Source organism: Protobothrops mucrosquamatus, unplaced genomic scaffold (assembly GCF_001527695.2).
Source record: "Protobothrops mucrosquamatus isolate PMUCROS unplaced genomic scaffold, P.Mucros_1.0 scaffold2887, whole genome shotgun sequence".
Taxonomy (NCBI): Eukaryota; Metazoa; Chordata; class Lepidosauria; order Squamata; family Viperidae; genus Protobothrops; species Protobothrops mucrosquamatus.
In genome coordinates, this window is record NW_015388915.1 from 145,685 (window position 1) to 159,409 (window position 13,725).

Sequence of the window (13,725 nt, forward strand, 5' to 3'; positions counted from 1 at the left end):
ACCCTAGGTCAGACCCGCTTGCTGAAAAAGCCATGTCTTGAGGGCACGGCGGAAAGTTAGGAGATCCGGAATCGTCCGGATCTCGGGGGGTAGTTCGTTCCAGAGGGTGGGGGCACCCACAGAGAAGGCCCTCCCCCTGGGGGTCGCCAGCCGACACTGCTTGGCCGACGGCACCCTGAGGAGGCCCGCTCTGTGGGAGTGTACCGGTCTGTGAGAGGGAATCTGTGGCAGAAGGCGGTCTCGGAGGTTTGTTTGAAGATATATCACAAACCAAAAAATGCAGGCTGTCTCTATCAAATTTAAAGGCAGACGAAAGTTATTTTTTTAAAGATCAAAAATAGAAGTTCTAGAGAATAATAGTATTTGTTTTTTTTTTTTTTTAAAAAAAAGCTTAATTAGAACATTTTGTGGCAAAATATTTTTATTTATTAATCAAATTTACAGTATATAGCTGCTCATCTCACCAAAGGTGACTCTGGGCAGAGAATCAGAACAAAAAACATACAATAAAAATGTTTTGTTAATAAATATATTTTGCCAGACCTAGTGGAGTGAGCTGATGTAATCGGGAAGAGGCAGTCCATCAGATGGCCCAGTCCCAAATTATGAAATGCTTTAAAGGTTAAAAATAGTGCTTTGAATTGGACCCTGAAGCAAAATGACAACCAATGCAAGTTGGGGAGTAGAGGTTTAATATGTGTTGCTCTAGGAATGCACACAATTGTCCACATCACTGCTTTCTATGCCAGTTGACACTTCTGGATACTCTTCAAGTAGCCCATTTAGAGTACATTGCAGTATTCCAATCTGGAGGCAACTAGAGCATGAGTGACTAAGCAGGAGCTGCCAATCCAGGAACACCTGACCTGTCCCCCCTCCCTTTTTACTCCCCAAAGTGGAAATATTGGTTAAACAAGCTGTATCTTTCTACAGAGCAGTTTCCAAAAAAGTACTAACCACAAGTTTAAAAAGTCAGTTCTGTGACTTCATTATAACCTTTCAGGGGCTTGCAGTGCTACCTGAAATTGACTAGGCATTTATTATACAAATTGTCACTAAGTGAAGAATGGCTGTGTGAGATTTTGGTGGCATTTGAGACAAATCACACTGAATCATTTTGAACTCATTAAAGTTTCAGGATATTTATCTAAATGTAATTTTTTGGGCTAAGACTCTAGCTTAATCTTGTTCCTGTTAAATAACTGTAAGCAAAGCTGCAATTGTTTGCCATTGTAGGATTTGTAGTTTGTATTATGCATAAAATGACTAGGTAGGGCAAAAAGTTACAAAAATATACATAGCATTGTTCGTTGTCTACATAATTGAAACCAACTTTACAGGTAAGTGTGCCTAGAGCCCACTCACAAAATTGCAACCTTTTATGACTATTTTTATGAGTTCAATTGTATCAGTGGAAATAATTGTTTTAATTTCCACAGAAGAAACCAGAAATTAGAAACCACAAAGAAAAACCCAGCTGGCAAAAATAAGAAAAAACGAACAGTTTGTTAAAAGCAATCTTATTTTTTGTGTGTTCTGTTAAACTTTTCCTGCTTAAAAGAAACATCATTTGTATTATGCAATTCATAGGAATACTGTATGTCTTTGTATATATTATTAATTTTCTAATAAACTTTATAATGCTGAGATAAAATATTTTGCAAGTTGTCTTTGTAATTGTTGCTCTGTAAACAAAATCTTAAGTTTGGATTACTCAAACATTTTGCTGCAAAAGGTGGAATATTTTATGTTCTTCCCCCTTCCAGTCTCTCTAACAGATAACATCTATGACTTTTGTTTATCACTGGTGAAAAAATAATTTGGAGATGATTGATTGATGGTTAATGAAAACCAAGAGGAAACAGACATATCTATTTTTCAGAACTTGAGAAAACAGGAAAGCGAGCATTAGCTGATTGGCCATTCCTTCTACAGTAATAAGCTGAACTGGGTGGTATTTTCTTTACACCAATTCTTTGACATTAAAATTTTCTTATTGAACTTCTCAATGAAGTAGGTTGACCAGACCACATATGCCCTTCTGGTTGTTTGACCATCAGGTTTTCCCCCCTTAAAGCTAAGTTTTGCTTGTTGTATTTGACCCCTTCCCTTTGCTATGGATGTTTCACAGTATGAAGATAGCAGACTAAAAACAAAACTTTTCAATATGCAAAATACATTTTATAAATCAAGTAACTGCCGAGATCCTTTTAGAGGATTTTATTTGCCAGCTTCTAGATGGTTACACTTAGGTCTTTCCATGCATTTATTTACTGGGAGCACATTTCAAGCATTAGTTGCTTATAAGAATTAATTTTTTCTCAAATATGAATATAAAAGTCTTCCATCGATAAAATTTAACTCTTGAAACATATAAAATCTGGTATTTGCCCAACATACACACCGCTTCAATCTTGTTTTTGAACTTCAAGATTATACCAAGAGTAGAAGTGAAAAAGTACTCAACCTAAGGATCCTAACCACCTGAAGCCAGGATACAGAGCAATGTGCTCCTCCAGCAACTTAGTTAAAATTGCCATATAGCAGTAGGAACTTTGTATCATCCCACTGATTGCATGGCTGTTTCCTTTGAGGGTCAGGAAATTGGCTTGCTCAGTTGCAAACACCTTAAGTTAGTCTGATTCATGAACTAGGTTAGCAGAAGGCAGGTTTTTAATTTAATCAGATTTTTTTTTAATGGTAGGAACTACTTTTACCCTTCTTGTTATTGGAGGCTCTTCCTTTACAGTCCAGACTCACTGGTTTGAATAAAAGCTATTAATGCAGTGTTTCTAAAGCTACTTAAGTGGCATATTTAAAAAGAAAAAAATCACTATCCTTAATAGCTGATACAGCCTTCAAGTACAATAGAGATCTTGTTGTTAGCAAAAAATGTCACAGCAGTTTTCTCAAGTTTATCTACTGAGCACTTGCTGACTATTTGAAATATACTGTTGTAACTTTATTATATGCAGATATTTCATTGAACTATCTTGATTTGCAATTTTTAGAGTGAAAATCCTCACACTGGTCAACTATTTTAAAAAGGTTGAACAGTGCCACTCAGCAGTTATACCTGCATGGTTTAAGTCTTTTTCAGCACAGCTTTAAAGGGGCGCCATCTAAGCACATAGAACAAGATTGCATGTACAAAAGTTTACATTAAAACGTTATAAAAGTATAAAACCTCATAATTAGCTATGGTAATATACCAGATTGATTGAAATCTACACATTTAAAACTGTACATTTACAATGGACAATATATAGGTTTGAAATCTCACTTATATTATAATAAATCTAACGTCTCTGGTGGGTCAATGAGCGACACCGCATGGTATCTGAAAAAGATAAAAGTGACATGAATATCATTTTTGCTATTTGACAAAAGTATTTGTTTAGCTCTTTCTATATACAAATCTAGTTTAACATAACCCCTATAATTATTTCAGTTACAGGGTCTGCATTCAAGGGTCAGACTTACTTTACAGTCTTGTATTTCTCTCTGATAGACTGTTGTGTATGCTGTGCTGCTCTGCAGTAGGTCTTGTGGAGGTCTAAGAGACAAGGCTTAATAGTTTCAATTGTATATCCTGTCATTGCAGCAAGAGGATCCGTCTGTAAAGGAAAGTTAAATATTTGAAAGCTAAGTAATTCTGTTCTTGATGTTCAATTGTCATTTCAATTGCCCAGGTAGAAGAGATCATTCAGCCTAAGCCACTTGTAGAAGTGTGGTTTATAGGCTCCCAGAAATGGGTAGCTAAATTAACCACGTTAACTGATAATACATTCGTGCTTCAAAGCATCTTTTTGGAATTGAATCTGAAGCCTTTTTAAAAAATTCCTTATGGCTGAATATATATCCTCTAGATTACCCTTTTCAGTTCCATCAAAAAAATAGAAATATGCACCATGTCAATTCTAAATATCTAAAGAGACTGTCTCCAGCTATCCCTTGCTTCTAATCAATAGCTCTAAAATGATCCATGGTGGTACAGTGGTTAGAATGCAGTATTACAGGCTAACTGCCCACAGCCAGGAGTTCAATCCCAACCAGCTCAAGCCTTCCATCCTTCCGAGGTTGATAAAATGAGGACTCAGATTGTTGGGGGCAATATGCTGACATTTAGAGCAAGCAACTAAATTTCATTTTTAATGTGTGCCATTCTGCCCATAGTAAAAAATGACAATAAAGGTTATCTATCTATTTGTAAACCTCTCAAAGTGCTATAAAGTACTGTGGAACAGTATATAAGTCTAAGTGTTATTGCTATCTATGCTACAGGCAGATTGAGTAGGAGTAGACAGTCCTGTGTTAATGCACATTTCTGACAGACAAGTTGGAAGGGGAGGAATTGCTTTTATACATACCCAAGTTTTCCCAGAAATTGCATAGTTTGCTATATGAAATGCTGCTGCAGCTATTACTGATGGCAAGTATTTCAGATACGTGTCTGCATCAATTAAACTTAGTTCACTCAAATACTGTAGAAAAATAAAAAGCATAATCTTCATTTCTAATATTCTTGTAAATTTTCTAGCAAGTAATGCAAGGTCAAAATGTAAAAAGAGTTATAAAACTATTTTTAAGTAAGAGTTCATTGCAAAGTATTATATCGATCAAGACATTAGTTAAAAGCCTCCCTGTTTCGTTACTGATGAAAGCTACAGTGTAACGGTAGGAAAATATCCAGTCCTTGAGTTACAACCATTTGTTCAGCAACCATTCGAAGTTACAACGGTATTGAAAAATGCACTTACCGTATAACCAGTGCCTGAACTTATGGCTATTGCAGTACTCCCACAGTCACATGACCAAAATTCAGGTGCCTGCCCATATTTACAATAGCGGTGCTTCAACTCCTCCCACCCACCTTTCTCCCATGTACCCCCTTTTTGCCACCTGCCTTGCAGGCAGCATGAAACCCCAGAAATAAGTCAGGAGTGCCAGGATTGCCATCGTAGGTCAGTATGGCCACATGATGTCTTGTTTTATGACTGCACTGACTTACAATGTCAATTCCAGTCCCAACTGTGATCATAAGTCAAAGACTACCTATATTTTGCGTATAGGAACGTGAAGAATTTGACAATATGCTGAGCCTTCACTTCTCTGGGATTTATTTTTTTTTTAGCCACATAGCCAGAGCACAGTCTAAAATGAAGGCATTTCTTTCTTTAGAACTATTTTTAAAAGCAGTATATTCTCAAAAGACACTAATTGTAACAGATGAACAATTTTTTAAAAACTGCTTCTGATATATTCAGATTCTTTTTTAAAAAAAAAAACCAAACAAAAAACAGTCCCAACACTTACCATTGCTAAGTTTTCCACTAGGGAGCAGGCTGGCTGATGTAAGAAGTATTGAGAAAGGAATTGATTTATTGTAGGAGCTGCCAGATCAAATGACAGAACTTTCAGGACTAAGTGCTCCATTCTGAGAACTTGTTTCTTTGTGTAAGTGTCATCTGTGATATAAACAAATTCTGCTACTTCTGGAGGGTAGATTTCTTCAAACTTTCTACAGTGGGAAGAAAAGCACTGTTATATAATCAAACACCAAGTGTTTCTTTTTCTACAACTATATAGGTTCATAGAGATATTATTTGGTCATAGTAGCTAGTGTTACCCTTTATCCTACACTGCAGGTTCTTACTGCCAAATGCTTACCTGCACGTTCTAGCTGGGAAAAATATTAGAAGTAGAAATCCTCAGTCTGTGGTGGATGTTTTAACTATTAATCTAAGTTTTAAAAATATAGTTAATATATTCTCTGAAATATATCCTGGGTTTGTATTAAGCATCTTTATAATTGCATTTCAGAAAATACTGTCAGGTAAAAGAGAATTTGCACATATCTATCTTTAATGTAGTTAACAGCACATTAAAGACGTGATAGTAAACGCAATACTTCAAACTTATCTACTTACGATGCCAACAGCATAGCTGCAGTTCCCACAAGCTGAAGTTTTCCTCGTAGCACTGACATTGAAGAGAGAAACCTATCGATGTAATTTACAGCCAAATGCAAGGTTTCATTTTGTAGTTTGTATTCTTCACCAACTTCCACTAGCCAGTCCACAAGAATAGCCCGCATATTATTTGTAATATCAGGCTGTTTCTTCATATAACCCACTTTGGGTTTGCATTTCACCTGTAAAGAGATTAGCAATTACTTTGTCACTTTGAAAGTCTTCTAGCTTCTATATAATATTGATTTATAATTAACTTACTACCCTATTGCAAAAGTGCTATCAAGCTTTCAAAGTTTTATCCTAATTGGTACTTTTACACTATTAGCATATTAAACTTTTAAAAATGAAATTCCGTCCACTTGCTCTGCATTAGCTGCAAGGCAGCCATGTAAATACACCTCAAGATGAAAGAGGAAGACATATTTAAAATATTCATGCTCAAAATTTTTTTATATATAAATATTTTATTAATGTTCTAGTTTTGCAATCACAAGTACTTAACAAACAACATGTTGTCTGTGTCCATTAGTAATTCAGTGGTACATATTAACTTCCTCAATCTAGATCCAATACTACACCATCCAGTGCTTCCTCTCTTCTTCCGGTGGTATACATTTTTCCACACTAGGCAAATACAATTCTTATTGCTGTTAATACATATACAATTGAATATCAACATCTTTGTCACATTTTTCTAATATTATACATAATATCAATAGTGTGTTTAAAATATCTTTTCTAACCAAAACATATCTCAATTGCATTTGCACTTAAAATCCATTTGTTCAATCAATATCCTGTTTTTCCCGCTTTTTTAAAATTTTTGATTAATGTTCAAAGTGTCTCTATTGCTTATACTTTTCTCATAATAAATTATATTTGTGTAATCAAAAGCTTCCCTTATTCAGACCCTCTTAGCATTTTCATATTTCCCTTCTCATATCAAAATATAATATTCTAGTTGCAGATCCTATCTTTCTAGTTATAATACTTTTATTTCTAACAATTATCTATTCTCTTAGCCATGTTCAAACATCTATTTAATAATATAATATCCCATCTAATGGGTCAAAATCTGTATTTTCTTCAGTCTTACTCTAGCTTGCTTCCTTTGCCAACTAACTTTCCAAGTCAATGCATTTGAGTTATCAAGTAGTTCTTCCTCTATTTTTGTGTATATTGTTTGGAATAAGAAAGTTTGATTAAAGTATTTTTGGAAGAACGCTCAGCCCATTTATATTCATTAAACAGCCTCCCCCCTTCTCCAATTTTCCACAATTCTCCTAACAGCTTTATCTTCCATTCGATCAGCTCTTCTTCCTTATCCTCAAATGTGTTCTGAGATCTTGACAAGTAAGATATCTTTTCCATTTCCGATATTATCACTACGTCTTCTAATTCTTCATTTGTCTTAGTCTGTCTGTTGATTCCTCCCTTTAGTCCTCCATCTTTGGATCCGCTTCCTCTAATTTTCCTTCTATTTTCTGGGTTACTAGTTCCTTCTTTGTAGTCATTTTCTGAATTTGTAGGTTTAGATTAGAAAATTGTTCTTTTATCTCCTTTGCGTTATTTTTAGTCTCATCATGAGCTAAGGCAATTGTCTCTTGCATTGATTTCAATGTAGAAAGAATTTCTTTCTGAGATTCATCAACATTTTCTTGTTGGTATGTCAAGCTGGGGGCTTTGAAGACAAGTGTTAGCCTTAAATGGTAAAAAACCATCCCTAAGTACCGAACATCCATTTTGTTTTTGTCTGTGGTCTTTATAGTCCAATCTATTTAAGGATTTAAAACATTTCAGTCAATTGTCATTGAACTCCAAATTATCCAGCCAGCCTATCAGTCCGTCCTTAAGCCTCCCCTAAACAAATATAAGCAAAATTCAAGTTTTTCTGTCCAATGAAAACAATATCCTCTGTCCAGAGAGAAAAAAAGCAATTAAAAATTGTTCATCAGTCAAAGGTTTATAATCCAAATATTCCATCATCTCAATCAGTAATGTATGTTTCTTCCACAGGGAAATAGCTCTACGACACAGCTCTAAATGTCAGTTAGTATTTGTATTCGCAGGCCAGTTTCAAAATAGTTTATTGTCTCTGCCACACAGATAAGCAGCCCAAGAGGGGGGGGTGTCCCCTTTTCCCAGCTGTAGTCTTCAAAAGTGAAAGTTTCCAAGGACTACAAAAGTCTTATCTGAGTCTGGGTTTCAAGCCAAGTTTCCTTTAAGCATAATAGATTGTAGTGCCATGATTTGCCACTAGATGTCGTTGACACCGTCTTCCAGCTTTTTAAATCCAAACTTATATTGCAAGCTTTTCAAGTCTCTTTTCTAAAAAAAGTCTCAAAAGCATTTTTAGTCCCCAAATTTCAAAGCTATCTATCTGTATTGATTCCAAATTAATATTGTAATTTTGTTTTCCCCCAAGCAATTAGTTCGCTGCTTTTCTTTCCCTGAGGGAATGGGGTGGAAATTTCCCTTCCCTCTCTCATCGGGGAGGATTCTTTGCTTTGGGCAGTTTTTTTTCAGGCAAAAGTCATAAAGAGAGGACAGGGTCTCACCCAGTTCCATCCATTGCTCAAAAGTTGCTCGTTAGTGCTTATTTTCTTCGGTTGTCAGCAGCTTCTGACTGGCCACATGAATGTTGCCAGTCTTTCCCCGCCGGTTTGGAGGGCTTCCTCAGATCAAACAGAAGGGTCGCCACCCCTCCACGATCAACAAGGATCCCTTCCTTCTCCATTGCCTCTCTTGGGCAACTTTCGACCCTTTTTAGGGTCCCCAGCTGGGCGAAATCCTATATGGAAGATGGAGCCCCATCTTCCTGCGTCCGTCACGCTGTGACATCTAACCGGAAGCCCTCAAATTTTATTTTTGATATAGAAAGAAAAAGTATTGGATTACCCACTAGCCATATAAGAGCTACATTTTATAAAGATAGACAAGAAAGGCAAAACAAGCTTCCTTTTTGATCAGTTGAAAGTAGGCTCCAACCCTCTCCAATGCCATTACTTGGAGTAGATGGCTTTCAGAGATGGTAATTATCACATGGCAATGTGCTTTATAAATGTGCTGCCTTTGAGGCCTCTTGACAAATTCAACTGGTGCAATATACTGCAGCCCAATTGAGCTTTATTGTAGTCATACAGCACCAGTTTTGTGAGCTCTATGTTGGCTTCTGATGGGTTTCCCAGGTACAGTTCCAATGCTTATAAAACTCCAGATGGATTGATTTCTAAATATCTTCAGGACTATCTCTTTGCACACACCTTTCAGTAGGGAAGCTTAAATCCACCTTAAATGTTCAGATATTAGCAAAATGAAATCCGGACATGGTGTCTCTGTTACTGCCTCTTCATTTTGAAATAGCCTCTCTTCAGTAAATGGCAGATACCCTGATGGTCTTCAGAAAGGTCTTGGAAATTGTATTGAACTGACATTTATTTTTATTTATTACATTTATTTGCTGCCCATATCACTTCAAAATGAAATTTGGTAATTGTTGCCAAATTTTAAAATGGATGCTGAGGAGTGTCAACAACATGTTACTTCACTGTTTTTATTAATTCATGTATGTTCTATTTTTGTTTCATTGTCCAACAACCAAAAGGCATATTGGAATTACAGCAATAAAGCAATAAAGAAACTATTAGACTAGAATCTTGTCCAATCTAAACTAACGAGGTGCACCTTAATCTAGCCGTTCTCGGATTAGAGCTAGCAAGAGAACTGAGTCTTTATTTAGTGGTAGCCATTTACTCTTTGTCCCACTTAATTGTATAAAGGGCGCTAGTGACCTTTTAAACACGTGCTTACCTACTCTTTTTCAAACTCGGTATACAATTGCTTAACCCAGACAAAAAAAGATACAAGGCAATTTAAAATATATGAAAGGAATAAGAATTGATGTGCACCTGTAACAGAATTGAACTGCATAGGCAAGCTTTCTAGCTGTCATTGGTTTAGCCTGGTATAATTTAATGCACATTCTACAAGGGAACCCGTCACATATATAAAGTAATGTGGTCTTCTGAAGAATCATTTTCTTCAGTTTCTCTGGGCCTTTAATATATTGTACTGAACATATTATGACACTTATTAGTCCCACAAGGTTCACTGAAATTCTACTCTGGAAGATAGACTTTTCCTTGTTGCATGCGAATAGCCCTGCAAGATCCCAATATGCTCCAGTTAGGAATTAGAAATAGTTACATTATAATATCACTTCTACTGACCAAGCAAAAGGGGAAAACTCTCAGGTATCCTTGCCCAACATTTCTCAAATTTGGAATAGATTAGACATATTCACATGTTTAAAGTTCAACTAGATGGTTTTCCCCCCATTAGCATAATCCATTCTTACCTCCATTTCTCTAAGATACTTATAGATATCCTCAATATAATCTGGGACATGGTTTACATTAATTTTCTGTTCTGCTTCTATTGACATATCCATAATACTCAGTGACCCTAAAATGAAAGGTATAGGTAAAATGTTTAGGCTTATGAAGCCTCAAATATAAAGCAAGCAATGGATACTACAAAAAACTTAAGTTCTTTCAAACCCAAAGTTGCTCTTGATTGGAATATGCCATGATCTCAGTATTTTAAGAAGCAATATAAATCCATAATAGACATTTCCCATTGTAACTAGTCTTAAGACTTTCAGTGGTCAAAAGCCATATGAGTGATATCCACAGATAAACCGCTAAAGAAGATTCTTCATGGTAAAATAGAATGAGTATTCACCACCAATCTTGATGTAAGGTTCAATGCACTTTCTGCAGGCTCAAACTACAGTTCACATAATGCAAGATCCTGTATTCACCTCCTTGCTTTAAATTCAGGAAATAGCAAGGGAGTGGGATGGATCCCACTTGAAGGGCCATGAGCTTCAACTAAGCTTCCAGACCTTTTGGACATCATAGGAAGTAGGCTGAAATTTAAAATGGCCCCAAGTAATAAAAATATTAGTGTTATGAAAATAAGGAATAGGCTCATGAAGGAACAGATGGTATTAGAGCAACAAAGTACAGGAAACACTTATTTTACTTCATAATTCCATTTAGTAACAGACTGTACAGAAGGAACCGTCCTCACATGAACATTCACTGTGACAAAAATGGTATTATTAAAAGTACTTTTGAAACACTTTTCTACCTCTCTAAAATACATTAGCAAAGTCTGCAATATTAACAGAATCCAGATTACTTTAAGGTTTATACTGAAGGTAGAATGCAACTGACATATTCAGTCTTAAATTAAAAACCAGTGACAAAAAACCATTCAGGTTTAAAGCAAAACTTGAAATCAAAATATACTTTTGAAGCTGCATTATATGTAGAGTATACAACTATTATATCACACAAGTAATAGAAGCCAGGAAGTTCTTGGTTTTTCAGTGAGATGATCTTGTGAAAAATAGCTTTTCACTGAAAGAAATATGTACAATTGCCATAGCTGAAATTGATTAAATCTGAATAAGCTTTTATAATACCATAAGCAAAAAGAAGCTACAAAAACAAGTGATATATTTAGCAGAGGCTTTAAGCGTAATCAGAATCAATCACTACAATATATATTTTTAAAAAATAGGATATTACCCTCACCAGAACTAAGATCCATTGGATTATCTATAGGAGTAAGAGGTTTTCTGGTTTCCATTGAAGCAACAACTGCCTTCAAGCCTATGGTCTCTTCACAGGATGACATCTTTTTGCTGGACATATGTTTCTTTTGTCTCCTGTTATCAGGCTCATCCAAGTGGATAGTAAAAGCTGGCTGTTTGTTTCCCATTTTACCATTGAGGACACCAAGATAATTCTCATCATTTGTACTCCAAGGTATTTGACTATGGGGAGCCTGTAAGAAGAAGAAACACAACAATCAGTCACCTAGTACTTCGCTCTCCCAAATGATGTTTTCGCCCATACATTAGGAGGTAATCTTTCAAAGCAAAGATAGCACATTGCAATACAATGTGGTCCGCGTTACAAAATACAACTGAAATCACTCATTCTAAGTGAAGATAATGGGAACAGGCAACACCAGGTGAGCAAAAGTGGCCGGATGAACAGAACACTAAGCCAAAACCAAGTTATGTCTTGGCATGTTGCATGAAACGGATCAAATTTCTCTGCAGCCCTCTAGGCAGCCAGTCAGTGTTCTGCTGATTACTATTAAACACATTGCTCAACAGTTCTGTGTTGAATAATCTATGATCCATCTTCAGCTATCCATAAAAATGGATGGCATCAAAGCTATCTCAAGCTCCAGAAGAAATAATAAAGGTATGACATGGCTTGTTTGGCTGTGGCCTAGCATGTGGCCTAAGTATTCAGAGTTTTTTTGTGAGGGACAGGGATGAGAACCTCCATCCTTACAATCATAGACTTTCGACACAGATATTCTCATCCGACGTCAGTCCGAAGGGCTTTTCAACGGCCTTTCGGTGCGACTATCCGCATACTTTGCTAAGGGAAAAGTGCTTTAATAATAATAATAATAATAATAATAATAATAATAATAATAATAATAATAATAGTAAAGTTGGAAGGGACCTTGAAGGTCATCTAGTCCAACCCCCTGCTCAGGCAGGAAACCCTATACCATTTCGGACACATGGCTGTCCAGTCTCTTCTTAAAAACGTCCAGTGTTGCTTTATCCAACAGCAAACAGCGGCCCAAGCGTTTGTCCACCTGGATCAAACAGAAACGGTAGGGCCTTCTGCCGTCCAGCGAGCAGCCTAACTTTGTCTCTACCTGCCTGCGGAAGGCGACTCGGTAGCCAAGCCAACACGCAGAAAACGTCTTCCCTCCGCTTTCGAAAAGGCCCTGAAGCGTAAGAGGACCACGCTGGCTGCTCATGCCCCTTGCCCCAGCAACTCAGGAAGAGAATAAGAGAGCTCCAAGATGGCGGGTAAGGGGGGGGGGGTGTCTCTCGACTTCGGCCAGGGAGACGGGCATCCCGTCCAGGCCGGCTGAGAAGGGCAAAAGCGCCTTACCTGGGGCTGGGTGGAGCGGCGTTGATTAGCTTGCAGAAGCCCCAGCGCCAGTCGGTGTCCAGGAGCACCCGCAACCTTGGGAGCCTCTTTTGCCCCCGGCGGCACATTTTCCTGGTTCTCCAGGTCCACTGAGGTGCCCGTCAGCATGATGGCTGTGCTGACAGTGGGACCCGCAAACTGAGCTGGAGGAGGAAGAAGAAGGAAAAAAAAAACCACCCGCTCGCTGGCGCTGCGGCCCGCTCCGCTCTCGCCGTTCAAGTAGCCCGCGACTATTGAATCCACCAATGGGAAGGCGACTCTCGTACGTCACTGCAACGTCACTGTTGATCGCGAGAGTCAAAAAAAAAAAAAAGGAGGGGCGGGAAAGAGAGGGCGCGGGAGAGATCACGTGGCTCTTGGGTTTTGTGCTTGTTATTCTTGGGTTAAAAAAAAAGTCCAGTCTCAAGAAGTCGCGGGCCGTAAGACTTGCCACTTCGTGCGCATAATAGGTTGGGGCGGAGGCTCCAGAGTTCAACATCTCTGTTCCTCCTATTCGACGCGGCTGGACTAGACCAAACGGGACTGGGGGGTGTCAGGTATTGTTTTTCTATTCAGCTCCTTTTGCCATGATAGACACGTTTTGGGGTAACAATATGTAAGTGGCTTGGCATTACTTTCTGAATGTCTTTTTCACCTTCCGAGTCTAGTTTGTGGCCATACTGACGTTGTTTAGCTTTATCCACGTGTAGGCAAAGCGTGGTTCGTTCAACCCT

General features: G+C 37.6%; 2 protein-coding genes across 4 annotated transcripts in view; one reads left to right on the forward strand and one right to left on the reverse strand.

Annotated features, from left to right (window-relative positions):
* Nucleotides 1-1,620, forward strand: part of EXOSC9 (exosome component 9) — a 20,438-nt gene extending 18,818 nt beyond the window's left edge. For 2 of the 3 annotated variants that reach the window (XM_015825940.1, XM_015825941.1), the window contains exon 12: nt 1,440-1,620. In XM_015825940.1, the coding sequence (XP_015681426.1) occupies nt 1,440-1,512 (73 nt within the window). In that variant the 3' untranslated portion in view covers nt 1,513-1,620. The remainder of the gene's footprint in view (nt 1-1,439) is intronic. The other variant, XM_015825942.1, reaches the window with a different exon arrangement.
* A 591-nt stretch (nt 1,621-2,211) lies between these two features.
* CCNA2 (cyclin A2) lies at nt 2,212-13,156 on the reverse strand. Its single transcript, XM_015825943.1, has 8 exons — nt 12,974-13,156; nt 11,579-11,831; nt 10,333-10,439; nt 5,931-6,154; nt 5,317-5,521; nt 4,371-4,484; nt 3,484-3,617; nt 2,212-3,340 (listed from the first exon to the last, which is right to left on the reverse strand). Exons 1-8 carry the CDS (start codon nt 13,118-13,120, stop codon nt 3,289-3,291), a joined length of 1,236 nt encoding a protein of 411 aa, XP_015681429.1. The 5' UTR covers nt 13,121-13,156; the 3' UTR covers nt 2,212-3,288.
* Between the last annotated feature and the right edge of the window lie 569 nt (nt 13,157-13,725).